Consider the following 21,029-nt stretch of genomic DNA (forward strand, 5'->3'; position numbering starts at 1 on the left):
CCTCAGGGAGCCCTGAGATGAAAGGCACCGCATGGGAAGCTGCTGCGGGGCAGGAGCTGGCTCTGCACACCCCGGCAAAAACCAGAGTCCAGCCCCTGCGGACCCCGCAAGGCTCAGAGGCACTGAATTCCTGTTAGAGGGAAGTTGAAAACCAGGGGATGAGCGTTGAGGTCTTGTAGATAAAATGCTGGCTAGTGCAATTCAGTCGCATCTTTGTAAGAACAAGGCCCCTTCAATCGCCCTTGAATTGGCTGCGCTCAGTTCAAAAAGGGTACGCGGTGCTGAGGAGCACCCCTGGCCCTGGGAAGCGCCTCCATCCCCAGATAACCCCTCTCATTTAAGCCACGCCACTTCCATCCCGCTGCTCCCAGTGCACCCCTTCCCCCTGGCGCACACACCGCAGTTCTTCCTGCTCTTCAGAAAGCCGTCACCATTAACGCTATTTATTTGTGCGGGTCCTTGTGCATGTAAGGTGTGTGTCAGCAATGTGAGTAATGAAAGAATTCTTGGGTTTGTGAATCCTTCTGTGAATCTACATGGCAGGTGCTCGTTGCAGCAAACAGCACGGTGTGGGAGGACTGCAACACTGTACAGCAATGAGGGAAAAGTTTGGCAGTCTTCTGGCAAAAAAAAGTAAAGAAGTAAATTCGTGTATTGCTTCTTTCAGTGCAAAGCACCGCTCCCCCCAAATACCTGTCTCTGGAAGTCATTTTGGATTAGGCTGTGAAGGTGGTCAGTCTTACTGCAGCACAAGCACTGAACTCGCGCTTCTTTGCCTGGTTGTGCAATGAAGTGGAAAATGAGCATCAAAAACTTCTCCGTACGGAAGTGAGCGAGCTATCGCAAGGGAAGGCGTTGATTCATTTCTTTGAGCTCCCTTTTCGACAGACACATTTCCTGCAGTGATTTTCGTTTAGAGTGTGCCTGTTGTTTTGCAGATGAGTTATGGCTGTCAAGAATGGCCTATTTAGGTGAACTGTTCACGTCTGCTATGCTGAATGCCAGTTTACAAAAAAAGACCAAAAACTATCCTTTTAACGTTACAGCAAAGTAGACACACCAAAAAAAGCCTCAAAAGCTGCAGTTACAACAGGAGAAGGTGAAAGGAGAAATTGTCAATCACTTTCCAGCTGAGGAAATCTCTTCATTAAACCTGGGCTGAAAAATTCGTCCTGACCACGTTGCTAAGATAAAAGACCATTACCTGAATTATTTAACCAGCTGTGCAAACAGCTGCATAACGCTTTCCCAGATAAAAATGGGATAAAGACCCATTCCCTATGGAAAGCAGCCATCAGATAAAGGAACGGGAAAAGCGGACTGGCTGCTTGAGTTGTCTGACACTTGGTTGTGCAGGACAGAGAAATTTAGCTGATACTAATGCTTTCAATGCCCTTCCAGCCTCTGTGGTTTTGTGAGTTTGCATTTTCTGCCCAAATTCCATTAAAAAAAACGAAGTAGGTGGATAAATGCCTGTCCATAATTGGACTTTGGGCTGCAGTTTACATTAGCTCCTTCCTAGAATCACTCTTGGACCTATTTTCTGTAATTCCTATTCATCCACTGTTTTCTCAGAGCTAGGTACAGCAGAAAGGAAAAGGAAAAGGAAAGGAAAAAGAGGGAGAGGGAAAAGGAGTAGAGCAGGAAGGAAAGGGAAAAGAAGGGAAGGAAGCTGCTTTTTTTTTCCCCCCATATATTCTGTAAGACTGGAAAGACTATTGCATTTTTTTTCTCATGCTTAACAATATTCCAGATAAGAACAAAGGAAAAACACTACCCTTCTTAGACAATAGGCAAATTAAAAAAAAAAAAAATCCACTTGTCATAATTTACAAGCCTACTAACATATATCAAATTGTCATTTATGACACATTTGCTTCTTTCTTGTTAAGCAAAACAAAACAATATTAGCAAGACATAAGCTATCTTATTGTTTAGCGTTCAATTTTTTAAAAAAAATCTGTTAAATCTCAAAAGGAAGTTATAATTTAATATTTTGGATTTCCTGATATATCTGTACTGTGAATTCACAAGCAAGATGCTAAACCTTTTAAGATGTCAAATACACTGTGCGGAAATAAAGGAATATGTGCAGACGGTATTTCAATTAATATTATTTTTTAAAAGGCACGTTATAAATGAGTAGCTATGGATCCACTGGAGTGTGTATTTCAATGAGACTAAAGAAGAAATGCCAGGGAAAAATAAGATAAATCTTTTGTCTATCCATGCATCTGTAGATTATTTTCACTTTTTTAATTCTTAGCAGGCTCATTCAGTCACTCTTCAGACCAATAAAAAGCAAAAATGCGTATCAAAATGAGGAAAGCAACTCAGAAATGGAATAAGGGGGAAAAAAATAACAAATTTCATTATGTTGAAGTTAAGAGTCTTCTCCTCTCTTTCAACAACCCACATAACAGTTACGGATGGTCAGAACTAGAGCTCCCAGTAAGTCGCCACCCTATTTTAAACCAGCGGAGGACAGGAGAGCTTCACATGGGTGATGAAACGATAACAAAAGTGATGGTATATAAACTCTGGGTTTGTTTCCTTTTGATCAGCAAGATAATGATTTTGTTACTGGTGTAGCCATACGGTGACACCCTATCAAGGTGGCTTCTCTTTGCTGTAGTTTTCCAACTGTGAATGCACTATTTGGGAGGGACTAAACTTGCAGTATGCTACGGGAGGCTGAATACAAGTGAAAGAACATATTTGCAAACTGACACAGTAAATGTGAACTTAATGGCCTCAACAAGCTGAAGGAGACATTTCATTGCCAGGTTAGGACAGATTTTTCAGTATGCGTTAACATGGTGAGCACATACCTAAAACAACAGCACGCTGCACCTCTGAAAGTCAACTTTGAACCTTCTGTTCTCACCTGCCAAGAAGCAGCACCTTGGTATACAAGGCTTCCAACAAGCAGTTTGAAACAAGCAGGGCGATGTTCCATAAATTTTTTAGCCATTAGATGCATAGAGGAAATGCCTGATGTGTGAGAGAGAATGTAACGGTACTTTTCATTTTGCTGTCAAAATTATACATGTCTATATTATGAAATGCATTCATGCCTCATTTCTCTATTACAGTATCCCAACTAACAGTATAATCTGTAACCAGTCTTTAAAGAAATACATAATACACATTTGCACTGTATGTCTTGTTACCTGAAAGGCGCAGGAACCAGCGTGCCTTGCTCTTCAACCTGACATCTTTACAATAGCAAAAAAAAAAAAAAAGTACCGATTTTATTTTGTTAAGGGAGTGTGCTGCAGTGGTCTGTGGAAAAACAGTATCAGTCATAACTCAGCAATTGCCTTTAGCAGCAACCTTTACTATACACTTCATTTCTACAGCTCGCTATTTTACATTGAAGTAACTTCTGATATAAAACATTAATGATGCTCTGCAAGTTGGGGTTGAGCTAAATGTGCTCCAAACTAAGATACAACGCGCATGAGAAACAAGTCAGAAATAAAGCAGGGCATTTCCATCTGTGACAAGGCTTACCAGGAAGGTATCACTGCAAAGTGAAGTGTCCTACATAGACTAGAACAGAAAATGGTCTGGGAAGGAATGTAATTAAAACTAAAGGAGATGAACAATGGAAGAGAGACTTCCAGCAGCTGAAGAGCCAGAGGTCAAGAATCTGGGAAGCTGATAATCATTATCTCGGAGAAATTCTCACTGCAGAAGAGGAAAACTATCTGGCAGTGGCAGATCATCCTAGAGAAGAAAAAGAATTTGATCTAAGGGGAACTTCAGCTAGTGGTGGTGGCAGCTGTCCCTGCTGTTGTCTTCTGTAGTTATTGACCAAATATGAAGATAATTACATTAATGCAAGTGGAAATAACTTGATGAGATTAAAGCACATAAGGTGCCCCAGTGAGCAAGTTTCCAGTTTAGATTCTTGGAAAGTTTATGTGCGACTTGCTCTTGAGGAATTGAAGAGGTTGGTTGAACGGCTTTGCTTTGTGGAGCCTGGCATAGGCGAAAGATCAGAGGGCTCTGTGATAACACGTGTGCCTGCGCTTGTGTTTGGATGAAAAGATCAAAGAGGCTGTGAAATGCCAAACATAGGCGCTCGCCCTCAGGATCTCACTCCTTTTAGGGCAATTTCAATATTAGAACACTGGGCAGATAAAAGAAATCTCTGTCTAAAACTGACAATCTTGGATGAATAAATTCACCTTGGCAGCAGAATGCAAAGATATTTGGATGTAATAAGAAAAATGGCAGAGGAATGCCCAAAGGTACGAGTGATGTTGCTATGCTGAGCATTGATAAGGCTTTCATTGTCGGCAAAAAGATAGCAAGTACAAAGTAAGTGTAGTATTCGATGTGCTGTGAACAAAATGAAGGACACAATTACAATCCGTCATAGAATAAAATATGTAGTAAATTGTAGAAAGGCCTATTTCCCTTCTTTCTTTTTGTTCCTGGCTATAAAAGTATGAGAAATCCGATTCTTACCTTTCACGTCTCAGTTACATTTTCTTCTTGCACTAGGACGCCCGAACCAAGCGATCATGGCTTTTAAGATTCTTTCTTTAAAGTCATGTTTTTAAGAACGTGAATGTGTAGCATGATATTTTGCGGATCTTTGGACTCTCCCCCACTGTAATAATATTAGCTGCTTATCTCAGGCTTATGATGTGCTTTCATGTATTTGTGAAAGAAGAGACCAGTTCAGGAACTACAGACACAGAGTCAAAAAATAATAATGTGGCAGCAAGAATGCATAAAACAAGAACAGCGATATTCAGCGCTGCATCCTGCAGTGAAGCCACACACTGTACTGAACACTGCAGATGTGTAGCATTTTCCAACTCAAGTGGTATACTCAGAAATGTGATAATTACTTTCTCACAAATATTGCGATTCAAAAGGTGAAAAGTTCTTCTTTCGGGGAAATCTAACCTTCTGTGGCTTTAGTAAACATTGTTTGAAATAAAGACCAGTACTTGGCTACTGGAATCCAAAGGACACAGGTAATTCCCAACAAAATAGTATGATACCATTTTCAAACATAAAGCAGAAAATAGAAAAGGACACTACTTGGACAATATACGTTCCCCTGGGAGTTGAAAAGGGAAGTTGTGCATGAAAATAAAATACGTTTATGGAACTGAGGAATGAGAGTGAAGGTCATGAATAGGCTAGCAGTCACATTCATGCACAAGGAACGTTGGTACGTTTGTTCCGGTCTCCCACCTAAATGCAGTATCTCAGCTTGCCAAGTCCTGAATGTGAAAAAGAGCCAAAAATTAGGGTTAGAGACACGCTGGAAGAAACCCCCCTATCTTGAAATGTACTGAACTTCAAAAAATAACTTTCCCCACTTGATTTCCCTGGCTTGCAGTATGTTTCCTGATTTTTAAACATTCTTTTCTTTTTCCTGTTGCTAAGTGAAAGTCTTATATAAACAAAGGAAATCAACTGTGTTAAAAGAATGGAAATGACTGTATGCAAAAAGCTGTCAAATCTACAGAGTAAGCAAACTGGAAAAAAACATTTCTTAACCTAATCCTTTCAGTTACAGCAATGCTGTGTGGTACTCATGCTGTTCAGAGCAAGTTAGTGTGTTGTGGGTTAAAACTATTTGGAATTAATTCTCTCAATTTAAGAAAAAGAGTTTCTGTAGCCTCAGTGATATGCTGGGGGCTTTTTTTGGTGGGGTTTTTTTGGTTGTTTTTGTGTTTCTTTCCCAGAAGGAGCAATTTTGATGATAATTGTAAGCATGAAATGTCTAGTGCACTGTGCCGACCTGCAGGGTCATGTCCTAGTTACTTTAAGGGACTAAAGCTGCCTTCAGTTTCCCACTACACGATCACAGGACAGGGATGGAAAACTCCTGAGAGCAAACAGGTCATATGTGAGCCTGGCATCACCCCTGGGATGCTTGTTTCTCTCTGTTGCAGGTACAGGCAGGCTGTACTTCTGAACAAGGAGCCTCAGCTCAACACCTAGGCTGACAAATCCAGGCTGTAGTACTGGAAGAGCTAATCTTAAAGGCAGTTTTATGACCTGACGCTCATATAATGCTTTACCTCTCTATACTGTGACCACAGTGCATGTTTGGATGTGAGCGAGGTCTCGGGTCTTGTACCAATGGAGTATACCTAACACAGCACAGGAAAAGACATGGTTTAGACATCATAGGTCTACTTCAATTGCAGAAATTGTATCTACCTATTCATATTAAATGTATATATAGCTGTTGGTTTAAAGAAATGTCAGTAGAGCCAGAAGAAAAAAAGCATCTCCTGCATGGCTTATGCCACAGTTCTCAAACTATGATCCACAGGCAGTTAACGAGTTATATATGCTAGCTGTTCTGATTTCCAGCTACAAGCAGCTTAAGTAGATTAAATATTACCCCAGATTCTTCCTCTTATTAATACAAGGGATGTTAAGCACTCAGGAACAGGAGGGCAGGTGGTCTGCATAATCATTGAATAAGAAAGGCCCAAGAGACACTCTTACTAAGATGATACACTTTTTATGCAAAATTTTGAGAATTCCTACAATAACAGCAAAATCTAGTTCAATAATAGGGAGTGAGTACAGAATGCTACGGAATTTAGCACTGATAAATATGCTCCCTTTGAAATGGTGAATTAGATGTGCAGCAGGATCTGGTCACACTTCAAAGAATAATATGCAGAGCTGAAGATCCATCTGTTTGCTCTTGCTATCACCATTGAGGCTCCTGTATGTTAAGCAGTCTTTTGACTACTTCAAAGCATGTTTGAAGTCTTTGCTGTGCCTATCCCATGCACAAAAAAACAAACGTGCCTTAACAATATGGGTAGCTGGTATTTTTGTTCATTTTGCTTGTAAATGAAAACAATTTGTTCCTGCTCTGTATCATTTCTGGACTCCTTTTTTTCCTTTTTTTTAGCTACGATAGCGAGGGCCGTCTAACAAACGTTACATTCCCAACTGGAGTTGTCACTAACCTTCATGGGGAAATGGAAAGGGCCATTACAGTGGACATTGAGTCATCCAGCAGAGAGGAAGACGTCAGCATCACTTCCAACTTGTCATCAATTGATTCTTTCTATACCATGGTTCAAGGTACTGTAAACAAAAGATTTCTCAGCAGATACTCATCTGAAAACTGTTTTCTTACAGTACAAGCAGCTCAAATTAGATGCGTTAGAGGGAAACTTTAGAAGCGTAGTGTTTGGAGGAAGGGGTGATACATAAGTGTTTTTATACATATATAGAAAGAACTGTTCAGGGAAAGAAGGAGTTGCAAAGAAAGTAGAATTAAATATGTTTTCTAACCAAAGAGCTTTTGTAAACAGCTATGAGACGTAGTCACAATACCTACTTTGCATTGAAAGGGAATCTTGGAGAGAGAAATGGACTGAAAGGGAAATAGGTGTAGAAATAGCTTGAAGTGAGATTTTAGCTTTAAAATAGCATGTGACGTCCCAGCAGCCACATCCTTGCAAAAGTCAGTAGTCATAGTATGCTTAGGATTAGGCCAAAAATGCCTAATGAAAGAGCAGAAAATGTATTTTCTGCCAGTCCAAAGAATATACTCTGAGGGTGGGATTTTTTTAAGTCTTTAAGCGACTTTGAAGATAGGTCCCAAAGGCATTTGTGCTCTCATGTGATACAGATATTCCTACCAATCTCACCCTGGGTGTTTATTGCCATTGGGTCAGTTACATGAAGTCAAGATGTTACATGCACGTACTGCATGAAGTGTGCAGGACAAAGGCAGACTCTTAACCCATGTCGGTAACCTGTGCTTCTCTTTTTTGCCTTCTCAGATCAGTTAAGAAACAGTTACCAGATTGGTTATGACGGCTCACTGAGAATCCTGTACGCCAGCGGCCTGGACTCACACTACCAGACAGAACCGCACGTGTTGGCTGGCACTGCCAACCCAACAGTGGCCAAGAGAAACATGACCCTCCCTGGGGAGAACGGGCAGAACCTGGTGGAGTGGCGATTCCGGAAAGAGCAAACCCAGGGAAAAGTCAACGTGTTTGGCCGAAAGCTTCGGGTAAGCACACAACCGTGCGTGGTATGTACTGCATTCTCATTAAGTGAGAGGAAATGTAAATACATTCCTGTAGGTATTGCCATCCAACAGCCACAGAATATTTACTGTAGACAAGCTTACTGTAGAGCTGGAAATACTTGCTTTTATTACTTCATTTATTGGCTGTTTTTCCTTCTTAATTGCTCTTTTCTGTGGACTTTAAACTGTTGTTTTTAGCTTGGAATGAATTGGAATGAATCCGGGTGAAAGAATAATTTTCTGCTTTCCTTCACTGGTTTTGTTTCAGGTACTGAATTCACACACCTGATTTTGAATCTTGTTTTAAATTACTCTACCCTAAGTTAGCACAGTCCTAGGATTTTCTTTCTTTTTTATTTTAAATAAAAATTGTACTAATACTTACATATGGTAGAAAGGGTTTAACTGTGTGTGCATGTGTACGGCATATTCCTCTAACATATGTCTTTACCATTTTGTTGGCATTTCTTCTTCCTATATAGTGAGTGAAATATAAGTAGGAAGCAAACTATGATTTATGACAGCCCTTTGGGAAAGACAACATAGATTAAGCATTTAAAATTGGGTTGCCAGGAGACCATTTCAAGACCACATCAGAGGTCTGACTTACTATTAGAACTGAACTCAGTTCTTTAAAATAAGGCCTAGGCAGTATATCAAAGGAAGGTAAGTAATTTTAGATTACTTGACTTCTAAGAGGTAACATGCCATTTTAAATCTTAAAATATTTTATATCTTCCTTCGGGATGAGAAAGGAGGGAATCCTGTCATGCACCTTATATTCCTCTCTACCACTTGCTCAGCCAGAGGAATGGATTTTCTCCAAGAAGGAAGAATGATTATGCACAGCAGCTGCTGCTTAAGAACAACATACTTGTACCTAGCTATGGCTGCTGTCTGACATGGATAAGGAAGAGCAAAAAGAAGCCATGCTTCTGGCGCTCATCCTTGTGGTTCTGGTTCATAGGCATGTCATCACATAGCACAGTGGGATAATACACCTGCCAATTCATTTGTGAAAGAAGCCCAAGAGAAAATAAAATAACCATACCGATGGCATTTGGGTTTGACAGTGAAACAAATCACCACGAGTCCAGTTCTCAAAAGTGAAGCAAAATTTTGGCATTCAAGTGCAGAGGAGGTAAAAGAAATGTCATGGGCAACTTTAACTTGGAAGAGTTAACAGGAAAAAAGGAACAGCAGAGAAGAGGGAAAGATTTAACAAGATGGAGGGGAAAGTAAGAGATTATAATTAGGATAAAATAGGAGTAATTAAAAGTGTATATACAAATGGGAGAAGTAGGGCAGGTGGAGAATATGGGCTAAAAAGAGAAAAATGCCTGAAAAAAAAGTAAAGAAACTTGTCAGCGAAGAAAAAAAAAAAAGAAGGTTTTTGAAATTGATTTACATGGGAAGATATTACAGAAATGTCGCTCGGGGGTGGGTAGGGGGTATGTAGGAAAGTAGAGGAAAAAAACAACAGAAATAAGAACAGAAATAACTTACGGAGTTCATAATTTCCATCTACAGATATGTCAGTAACATTTTGCTGCAAAGAAGACAAATGTAGACAAAAAATAGTGACAAAATGTATTGCCAGTAAATGTACCCATATATACGACACTTTCACTGCACTATATATATGCGGTATCTAACATTACAAAGTACACTCTCAGATACTCTCTTGGTTTTCTATCTTGTATTGGTTCTAGCCACTACTAGTAGTCTTTATAAAGAAATCAATTAGGAATTATGTCATCTTCCCTTAACTCAACAATCCTCTGTCAATCTTAACTTTAGTTCAGACTTGTTTTGTAATTGTTCGATAAGCTAGTTTTGTCCCTGGACCTGCACGTTTGGTCTGTAGGCTGGCCTTTGGCAGAGGTCCTGACAGTCCTCTACATGAAAGAGCCTTTTTAGGCCATTGGTATTGAGGCCAGGCAGGCCCTCACTCACAAGGGTCTCAAGTAAAGGAACTGGTATGAGCTCTGCCTCAAGGGATGCACCCAGAGTATACAGGTAACGTCGTCGAGGGAGCTCACAGGAAGAGTTTGCGCTGCCTCCTCCTGAGACCTGACAACTTCCAAGCTCTACCAAGGTCCCCAGTTTTCACATTACCTCTTGAATCCCTCTGCAAGGCACAGCAATATACTCCTACTTCTAATGGGGGAATCACAGTCAGATTCCATGCTTCTTATTGGAAAGAAAACCAGGAGTTGAAGCAGAGCAGGATAGATGGACACTTAAGTTACTGAAACGTAGCAGGACAGTAGATCAAGACTGTCAAGAGACTCAGTTTTGTGTCGTTAAGTGTTTCTTTATTGAAAATTTCCTGAATTACTGTTTTTATCATAATGAAGCCCAGAGGTTTCAAATATATTTGGAGCGTGACTGTCTTGGACACAATAAAAACGTTCAAGTTTTGCTGTAAAAGCATTTTAGTAGCAGAGCTGTTGTTAAGAAATGCTTCAGTTGAAGGCACTACTTTAGCTGACATATGTTATTCCAGCCCCATACTGTCCAAGGAGAGAAGCTCTATCACCAAAACTTCTTGTTATTTTAATTGCCATCTGTATTATGAGATTATGCAAGCGCAGCCAAAATTTCACCAAAAGCTCGCATGTCTGAATGCAGGCGCTCTGTCAGCAGAATCTGGAAGCCTGAATCTGGCTAGAGAAAGAGGCATTGCCTTTCTTTCCCCTCGTATCCTGCCTTTACAGAGACCAGACAGATGGGAAGTGAGAAGGCAAGAGATGTTATTATCCCATTTAGCTGAGACAGCCAGATTAAGTACTTTGCTGCAATTTACACTGGAAGGATGTACTTAGCCAAGAAATTGACCACAATTGCTTGGACATCTGCCTTAACCATAAAACCACCTTCCCCTCTTTGCCAATTCAGAAATCACAAGTGTCCATTCTCACTTCAGTGGCTAAGCCCGAGAGGTAGGCAAGAAAATTAATAAAAATTGTAATGAAATGTAAAATAAGGAAGGGAAGATGGGGAGAAAGGGAGGGAAAAAATTCAGAGAAGCAAAAGAACAGGCAGGAAGATGCAGAGATGAGTGCAGGCCTGTGTGGAAGAGGCTGAGAAATAAAAGCTGGAGATGAACAAGATTTAAGAGTGAATTTAGGCAAATGAGTGAATACCTGATGTTGGAAAATTTAAACAAAAACTACCTGAAAATGAAAGAAGTCCAAAAAAAACAACAAAAAGGAAATGAACAGGAATGCTTCATAGTTAAGTTTAACCTTCTTCTAGAATCAGTCTTGTAGCATTAATTTTTCAAAGTATATTTAAATAACATTTGATGGCTCATTAAATAGATAAAGTAGCTATTCTGCGTCTGCTAGACTTTGTGTTCCTTACTTAGAAGATTTACATGAGAACATGATTTTTGTTCCTAATTTGATAGTGCAGATTGTTCTCATGCCAGTGATTTCATATTAAAAAAGAGAGAGGTAACATAGATAGATAGACAGACAGATAAGCAAAACTGAGCATTTGTAGGATTTCTTTTTCATACTTGCCTATATGACCCATCACCAGCACTTCAATACTTTTTATGCCAATAATCAAGAATCTAATTTATATTGATCTTTTAGAAGCTTATCAGCCTCAGGGTATAAGTACCAACATCCATGATACATGGATTTTTGAATATGCAGCCCTGAAAAATGGAAAAATCTCCAGTCATTTCTTCGGTCAGGATATCTATTCTCTTGTTCTTTTCTGAATGTGATTTAGCCATGTTTCTTTACCTCTTTGTAATGTATGCATCAAGTATTTGAAAAGGAATTGTATGTCCATTTGTCCCCTACTTCCCATATGTTAGCAAAATACAGTATTGAAAAATCTTAGTTATCAGTGTTCCACCCAGACCTGGAATCACTTTAAAAAGACCTAGCAGATGATAGAGAAATGGTTTACGGGCGAACAAAGAAATCCTAGGGGCCTGTTTGAGAACACTAAAAAACACTTCAATGCAGAGGAGGAACAGACAAATGCAAAGATACCAATGTGGGAAAAGAAAACCAGACATTTTCCTTTCATAAATACAAAAATGAGAGCTGATTCAACGAAACTGAAAGTTAGCATATTTAGAACACTAAAAGGGGGGTGTGGATTTCAATGTGAAAGTATTACATAGAAATCACTATCCACCACTATCCAGTTTACATATATAAATAATAGTTTTCAACATAAAAGTATCTAAGCTAAGGCTTTAATTTCAAATCAAAATAGTTATAAACTTCAAGCACTTATAACTTTTTGTTCAGTGGTTCAGTAGTCCTCCAGTCATGTATGGTTAACGAGGCGAAAGACATAATCCTCTACTGAGGATTTCGGCCTCACAAATGCATCACAGCAGCGGATGATATACCAAGTTAAACTTCCAATTGATCCAGAAGGGGAAAGCCTATGTTCTAAAAACTGTTGAATCTTAATCTGAAGATTTAACGTGCCCTTGAAGATCTTAATTTTGTATTTACTGTTCTGAAAAACACTTGCTGTGGAGGATTACGATTCAGTTCGTTCTTAGTGTAATTGTTATGAACTGGACAAGTGGTTGCTGGGAATATGTTTTGACAATAATTTGCTAGATATCCTTTCGACTGCCTACAAAAGAAGTAGTTTGCTTGCTGAAGCGGCCGCATTTATTACAGAAGTTTTCAGTGCATATCTTTCAGTATTTTCTTAACAGTTGACTAAGCATGAAAAAAGAACACATTGCAACAAATTCTGGGCCATCTCTTCATACAATGAGACCTTCTAAAGTAGATGCTAATGTATGCCTCACATTTAGATCAAGAAGTTGCTAAAATAATTTACGCACACAGCAAATCAATCACTGTAAATGGTATTTAAAGAATAGCTACATTTGTGGAAATAATAGGTGGCTAGGGTTTGAGCAGCATGATTTACTGTGTCATTTTGTTTGCTTTAAAAAGGTTAATGGCAGAAACCTCCTTTCAGTTGACTTTGATCGAACCACAAAGACAGAAAAGATCTACGATGACCACCGTAAATTTCTGCTGAGGATTGCCTACGACACGTCAGGGCACCCCACCCTGTGGCTACCGAGCAGCAAGCTGATGGCTGTCAACGTTACCTATTCATCCACAGGTCAAATAGGCAGCATACAGCGAGGGACGACTAGTGAAAAAATAGAGTATGATGGACAGGGAAGGATAGTGTCTAGAGTGTTTGCTGATGGGAAAACTTGGAGTTACACATATTTGGAAAAGGTAAAGAACACTCAGCTTTTAAAAAATGCTTGGAATGTGCTGAAATTCTGCAGCATCTGACTGCTGCATACAAAGCAACAATAGGTAGTAGAAGCACATTTCAATTATTCTATCAACACATGATTCCTAGGGGAATGTTTTATACAATAGATATGTAATCACGCTGTAGCTAATTGCTAGGAATTGATGTGGTTTTAAATTATTTAGGTCACTGACTAACAAGAAGCATCTGTATTTACCTTTTATCTTAACACTTAAAATAAGGTACAGGGACTAGATCTGTGCAATGTAATTCAGTTGTAAATAATTTGTTTGTAAATTCTTCACTGTTGTTTTTTTCCACTACCAAGAAAAGCTCTTGTTTCTAAATAATCACAGCTGTCAATTTGTACTTGCTATACATTGTAGCATCAAAATAAATGATAGGCAAATCTTCATTATATACAACGATTGCTGAGTGATAGCTCTCCCTCTAGAAATATCTGTGAAAATCCCCCTTGTGAGATCTCATGCCTGCTATGCAAAAAGAGAATCCATTTCTTTCTGGGGTTTAAATATATTTCTGTTGAAGCTGTTGCTCAGCAAATACTGTTTACTAGTCATTGCAGACATAATTTAATCAAGACCTATGATACATAATAGCTACGCATCAGAAAAATGTCAGAATAATTCCAAGTAGCTCCTTTTGATACAAATAATCAAACAATTTTTTTGCCTATGTCTTAAAAGCTTACAGAACAAGAACACAGTATTCAGGGATCTCAGGCTATTCACATTCTTCAAAATCATCTCTAATTGTAGGGAAGAAATTGTATCTCCCATATGTTGTTCTCCTCGTGAGTTAATGGCTTTAAGACAGTTTTACTTCTTCCCATATTAAACATGACTTATCTGAATCCATTGACAATCTGCTGTTTAGCTGTGAGTGCTTGATAAAAGAGTGATATAGTCATAACAAGTAGCAAATTATGAATGTGGAACTACTAATTACAATTAAGCATCCAAGTAAATTAGGCAGGGAGATGTTAACAACATGTAAGGTCAAGGATAACTCAATTAAAGAGGAGATAATTTTCTCAAGTGGGAATGTCACATTTTTGTGAAGAAATAGCATCGGTATTTGGGGGGGAGGGGGGGAGGCGGGTGCTCCACCATTTGTCACATACTAAAAATCTGTTCTTAATTTTCAGTCAATGGTTCTTCTGCTTCATAGCCAACGGCAGTATATCTTCGAATATGATTTGTTGGATCGGCTTTCTGCTGTCACCATGCCCAGTGTTGCTCGTCATACCATGCAGACTATCCGCTCCATTGGCTATTACCGGAATATATACAACCCCCCAGAAAGTAATGCTTCTGTTATAATGGACTACAATGAAGAAGGGCAGCTCCTTCAAACTGCTTTCCTGGGGACAAGCCGAAGAGTATTATTCAAGTACAGACGGCAGACAAAGCTCTCAGAAATTTTATATGATAGTACAAGAGTTAGTTTCACTTATGATGAGACAGCAGGAGTCCTGAAAACAGTAAACCTCCAAAGTGATGGTTTTATCTGCACCATTAGATACAGGCAAATTGGCCCACTGATTGACAGACAGATTTTCCGCTTTAGCGAAGATGGAATGGTAAATGCCCGATTTGACTACAGCTATGACAATAGCTTCAGAGTGACTAGCATGCAAGGTGTCATCAATGAAACCCCATTGCCTATTGATCTCTACCAGTTTGATGATATCTCTGGCAAAGTTGAACAATTTGGAAAATTTGGAGTTATATATTATGATATTAACCAGATCATTTCAACAGCTGTAATGACCTACACAAAACACTTTGATGCACATGGCCGCATCAAGGAAATTCAGTATGAAATATTTCGGTCATTAATGTATTGGATTACAATTCAGTATGATAACATGGGACGAGTGACAAAAAGAGAAATTAAGATCGGGCCATTTGCCAACACCACGAAATATGCTTACGAATATGATGTGGATGGTCAGCTCCAGACAGTTTATCTGAATGAAAAAATAATGTGGCGATACAACTATGACCTGAACGGCAACCTCCACTTGCTCAACCCCAGTAGCAGCGCCCGTTTGACGCCGCTTCGCTATGACCTGAGAGACAGAATAACTCGACTAGGTGATGTTCAGTACCGATTAGATGAAGACGGATTTCTGCGTCAGAGGGGTACTGAAATCTTTGAATACAGTTCAAAGGGCCTTCTTACTCGAGTTTATAGCAAAGGCAGTGGGTGGACGGTGATTTACCGTTACGATGGACTTGGACGACGAGTTTCCAGTAAAACTAGCCTTGGACAGCATCTCCAGTTTTTTTATGCAGACCTTACCTACCCTACCAGGATAACTCATGTATATAACCACTCGAGTTCTGAAATCACATCTCTTTACTATGATCTGCAAGGACACCTTTTTGCCATGGAAATTAGCAGCGGAGACGAGTTTTACATTGCATCAGACAATACGGGGACACCACTGGCTGTTTTCAGTAGCAACGGTCTCATGCTTAAACAAATCCAATACACTGCTTATGGAGAGATCTATTTCGACTCTAACCTTGACTTCCAGCTGGTAATCGGATTCCACGGAGGCTTATACGACCCACTGACCAAGCTAGTCCACTTTGGAGAAAGAGATTATGACATACTGGCAGGCCGGTGGACAACACCCGATATTGAAATCTGGAAGAGAATTGGGAAGGATCCAGCTCCTTTTAATTTGTACATGTTTAGAAATAACAATCCAGCCAGTAAAATACATGATGTGAAGGATTATATCACAGGTAAAAGAAGATTATTTAATTGCAAGACTTTCTCCCACTTGCTTAAAAATTTGCCTTTCTGTGTTCTCGTAATCTGGCATCTGATTATCTGGGTTACAGGCTGAGGATATTGTCTAGGGAAGGTTAGTAAAGCAATTGTCAGGAAAGATAACTGTTCAGAAAAGTACTTGGAGTTTAGAACCAGATCAACAAACTGATTTTAGCTTGGGGGTGCTGGACCTATAGACATCCAATTTAGACTGGAATTCACACTTTTGGTGAAATACCTAAATATGTCCTATTTGGAAAAGTTCTTCATGAGGAAACGTTAAGCACTTAACAGTGAGAATAATTACAGCAAACACGCTTATCAGGAATAGTGAAATAGCAAATGGGAGATCTGGAAAATATCTCATCTAGCTTTAGACATTGATTTAGGTACCTGCGTAAGAGATTAAAATCCACAGGCCATTATTAGCTTTCAGGTTTAGGTAACTAAATCTAAACCTTGTGCCCTACGCAGTCCTTATGGTGCTTTAATATTAGACTGTTGATGCAAAAACATAATTCAGAGCATCTCAGTATACAGAGGGGTTGGGTTTTCCAAAGTACATTTTGGACTACCAGTGGAACACATCTCTTCCTCTGCTACTGACTGAACTGTAACGCAAGGTGCCTCAGCTAGAGATCTCAGTCCACTGCGAGAGGAAAGAGGAGCCCTAGGTTCTCCTTCCAATACTGTTAGGCATTACCTGGTGCTCTTATAACGAAAAAAATAGACTCCTTGAGCAAGTACAGGAGTAAGAACCCCTCAAGACCGTTCATGAGAATCTCCTTACGTGTGGATTAGAGTCAGGCTTCTTCACTGCTCTGTGCTACTGAGCAGTAAAAAGTGCATATGCATGGACCAGAAAGACAAAAGACAAGAGGGAGTGAGACTGTAAGGTAGCAAGGGCAGGAGGGCCTTTCTGTGACCAGTTTAACTCATTAACATGGCAGAAAATACTCACTGGAAGTTGGCTGATATTTGTCAGGGTAGGTTTTTGCAAGGCTACTGAGGTAAATTGGCTAAGAAGGAGAAGTGCAATAAGCTCCAGGGCCAGCACAAAGTAATGAGTACACAGCCAGGAGCAGGGAAGGAGCAGGATATAGAAAAAGGAGTGTGAATTTTTCTTCTGGCCACAAAAAGCTACTAACATGCCGCTTCTTGTATAACTGAGTTCTTAGGGAACCTATATGCTTTTTGTGGGTCTATAGTTAGTGACGTGTAGTGTTTTCTGTTATTCTACATATAAAAAAATCTGATTGCATGTCACCAGAAGTTTCTGAGAAATGCATGGCTCAGATGATACATTTGAATTTTCGTATTTGAATAGATGTAAATAATCTGAAATATTTTACACAGACAGTGCCAGACTACAGGAGGGGCTCAGCCCCACTTACAAGTTGTGAGACTACCACTCAGAAAAGCATCCTGGGCATCAAGTGGGTTTGCATTAATTTAACAAATGGCAGCTATTAACAGGGTTGCTAACTAACTAACTAACTAACTAATAGGCTGCCTGGGAACAAAGACAGTGACAGGCCTTTGATTCTGTCCTTTTCTAGCAGCATGTGCTGTAGTGGATGCAGTTGCAATCAGATTCTTTGTGGCATTGAAAAGGATGCACTTGGTTCAAAAATTGCCCTCAAAATACAGTTTTAGTTCTTTTCTTAACATCTTTGATGTATGGAATACATATACCAACACTGCTTATAGAAGGTTATCATTGCAATTAGTAATGTGGCTGACTTGCAGTTTTAGATGCAGAGACTCATGAGGCGTATCATTTATCTGGAAAGGTTAGAAATTATTTTATGGAAAATATTCTTTTAACATTGGGAAAAATTTGGTTCCTTGTTCCACTTATTTGGGGTTTTCTTAAATGGAAACTACTAGACTTGGTAAGCAGCACTCTGCAAACTTCTGCTAAGGTTAGTATTTGTGAAAGATAGGGTAGAAAGACAGAAACAAAGCAGAGCACCCATTCTTGCCCAACAATTGCTAACTAATTAATTGTTGGCATCCCTAGTTTATTTAACAGAACATAAAATGTATCATAAATAATGTTATCTAATGCTAATTTAGTATCCTGTCTGCTTACTGATGCAACTGTAATACATTTCATTAGCTTTTAATTTCATCGGTCTTCATCTTGAAGAGGGGAAGATTCCTCTTGAATCAACATAAAATACCTGCCAAATCATTTAAAAGGTAATTGATCATATAGGTGTTATTTCAGGGGTAGTTTGAAGACATTACAAGAATACATAGGTAACAAAAGGACAAGATGTGCTCTGCAGTACTTTTTTGCTTTTTTTTGAAGTATTGATGATGAAGGTGCAACATAAAGCGTGTTCAGCCTGACCATGAAATCCCAATTAGTTTGGGCTGTATTAGAAGGAAATCTCACTTTAACTGTGCTCCTGTAGTTGCTGTGGAAGTCACTGAGGCCTTCAGAATTGCTGAAACCTGCAACGCCTTTCAAACGAGCATGGTGCAACTCTTATGTAGAACAGAAGTTTTCTTGTAAGTTTAGAACTTCAAGTTTTCTGTATAGGCTTGCTATTCTAGCTGTAGCATAAATCTAAATCCATACATATCAAAATGAAGACTGTTGAATAATTTTCATGTCACAAGCAGAAATCAACTATGCCAAAAGCTATTCCATATAAAAATGGTATGACTGCAAAATATAGAACAATTCTAATCTTTTTCCCTTTTTTCCTAATAAATCTCTTTCAGATGTTAACAGCTGGTTGGTGACATTCGGCTTCCATCTGCACAATGCCATTCCTGGTTTCCCTGTTCCAAAATTCGATTTAACAGAACCTTCTTATGAACTTGTGAAGAGCCAGCAATGGGAGGACATACCAGTAAGAAACAAAACTAAACATACAAACAGAACAAGACAAAATGTTCCCTTCTATTCAGATCGTATTAGGCCTGGATAATCCCAAAAGGGCTACTTGCTAAGAACAGTGCTTTTCAACCCTCTAGTTTTTATCTACTTTCAAACGAATTTAAGAAAATACAGATGGTGTTTTTTCTTATAGATTTACTAAGTTAGGTACCATTTTAAATAAGCTTTTGTTTGCTTTCAGCAATAATAAAAATGCAGAAAGACAATAATCAATGAAAAGAAGTTTAAGACCCTCTAAAGATGTCTAAGTTTCGTAGCAGAAACTACAGAGATTAGATTTGTATGAACACTCTGCCTGAAGGCAGAAACTGAACACTGTAGTAAAAAATAGACTGTGAAATAAACAGAAGAACAGGTGATATAAATTATGCATACCAGGCACCACTACAATTTTACTTCTCTTTAATATTAACCATGTTTTATATGTAAAGATAAAATATTGAAAACGAAATTACCTGAGGTAAAACCCGTTACATCACATAAAACCAAAACTCCAGGTGCTTATGAAGTTCTTTGCGAGGAAAAAAATGAACTTCAGTCCTGAAAACCTGCTACAGTTTTAAATGATGGAAGAAATAAATGTGGAAGTTAAAATCTAAATCTGCTCTTTAAGAAAATTACATTTACAAATCAAACTTACTCAAAGATCAAAGACCTATGCCCTTGAAAATCCTACAGTTCTCAGTTAAGAGATGGTAAAACGGGTAATCCCATTGTAAGCAGTCAAAACCAGATCTCTTTTTACAAGAATGGTGCTAGAGAACTTTACAAGATTAAAAGAGGATATGATCTTGAAGAATCTTACAACCTAATTTAGACAAAAAAATCATTAGAAGAGTAGCCCAGCAGAAGGGAGCATATGGAAGCTAATTTTGCATGCACAAAGTGACCCGCTATATATGTATTTTTAATTGCCAGGGATCAAGTAACAGGGAAAGACTTTAGAGCACAGCATGAGAGGAGTGTCTCCCATGAGCAGTAGAAGCAGTGAAGGAGGAGCACTGCAAGTACACCCGGCAAGGTGGTTGCATCAGGAGATGAGAGACCTGTCATCAGGCACGGCTGTGAAGAACTATCAGAGGTTGTTTATTTAGATCGCAAAGGCTAAAGAATGCAATTAGTCACTAACACGAGCAAAGGTGCACCAGGAAGAGAACTAGTCTGGTCAAAGAGATGAGAGCAGACAGCTAGTTGTCAGAAATCTTCAGGAAAGAGCTCTACAATGTGAGGAGTGCCAGGGGCATGTGACATGACAGAGAGAAAGAGAGAAGTGGGAGGAAAACAAAGATTCAAAATTGTCAGGTAGGAAGAAGCTGTGACTATAATATTCACTGTTGAACAGGCAAATGCAACCAGGAGCCAGAAGTAAACACACAAACTACTTAGTATTTTGAAACATCCTGGAGTCAGTGAGCTTCACCAAGCTCTGAGGTTTTGTTTCAGAGCTCTGAGGATACATGTTAAAAATAAACAAACTTTGTCATTATGAAGTTGCTGTAGCATCTCACCACTCTCACTGATGAGTGTGCTGTCTAGAATATATTTTGTGCTCAATAGCTTTCATGAAGGATTTACAACCGCTGAAATCCGTACTTGTTAGCAAGTGCAGACAGGAATCTGCCACGTTCAAGAAGAGTTGAGAGTCCAAGTCAATTCATAATTCCCTCAGGAACTGTCCCCTCCAGAAAGCTGCCCTCATGGCAGAGCAGAGAAGCCTTTCCAAACCCTTTGCCAGGCTTTGACTAGCACAAGGCTGAATTAAGGTTGTAGGAGTCTGTTAATGACTCCTGCTTGGTCTCCCACCCAGAAATTTGGGAAAACTAACCAGGCTTTTGCCTCATCTGTCAGCAATGAATCGAATGGGTTAAACAGTATTTTACTGAAGGGAGAAGGGTTGAATTGGAAGATAAACTGGATCATCTACAGAAACTAAGTACTCCTTTTCAAAAGTGCAGCCAAAGCTATTCAAATCTTTCTCTCTGTTTCCTG

General features: G+C 39.2%; 1 protein-coding gene across 1 annotated transcript in view; it reads left to right on the forward strand.

Annotated features, from left to right (window-relative positions):
• TENM3 (teneurin transmembrane protein 3) overlaps positions 1-21,029 on the forward strand; it is a 97,291-nt gene that overhangs the window by 73,274 nt on the left and 2,988 nt on the right. Inside the window, exons 20-24 of the mRNA XM_009707460.1 lie at positions 6,911-7,086; positions 7,794-8,029; positions 13,000-13,296; positions 14,487-16,098; positions 18,863-18,993. Of these exons, the coding sequence (XP_009705762.1) occupies positions 6,911-7,086; positions 7,794-8,029; positions 13,000-13,296; positions 14,487-16,098; positions 18,863-18,993 (2,452 nt within the window). The remainder of the gene's footprint in view (positions 1-6,910; positions 7,087-7,793; positions 8,030-12,999; positions 13,297-14,486; positions 16,099-18,862; positions 18,994-21,029) is intronic.

This window comes from Cariama cristata, unplaced genomic scaffold (assembly GCF_000690535.1).
Source record: "Cariama cristata isolate BGI_N322 unplaced genomic scaffold, ASM69053v1 scaffold10369, whole genome shotgun sequence".
Lineage (NCBI taxonomy): Eukaryota > Metazoa > Chordata > Aves > Cariamiformes > Cariamidae > Cariama > Cariama cristata.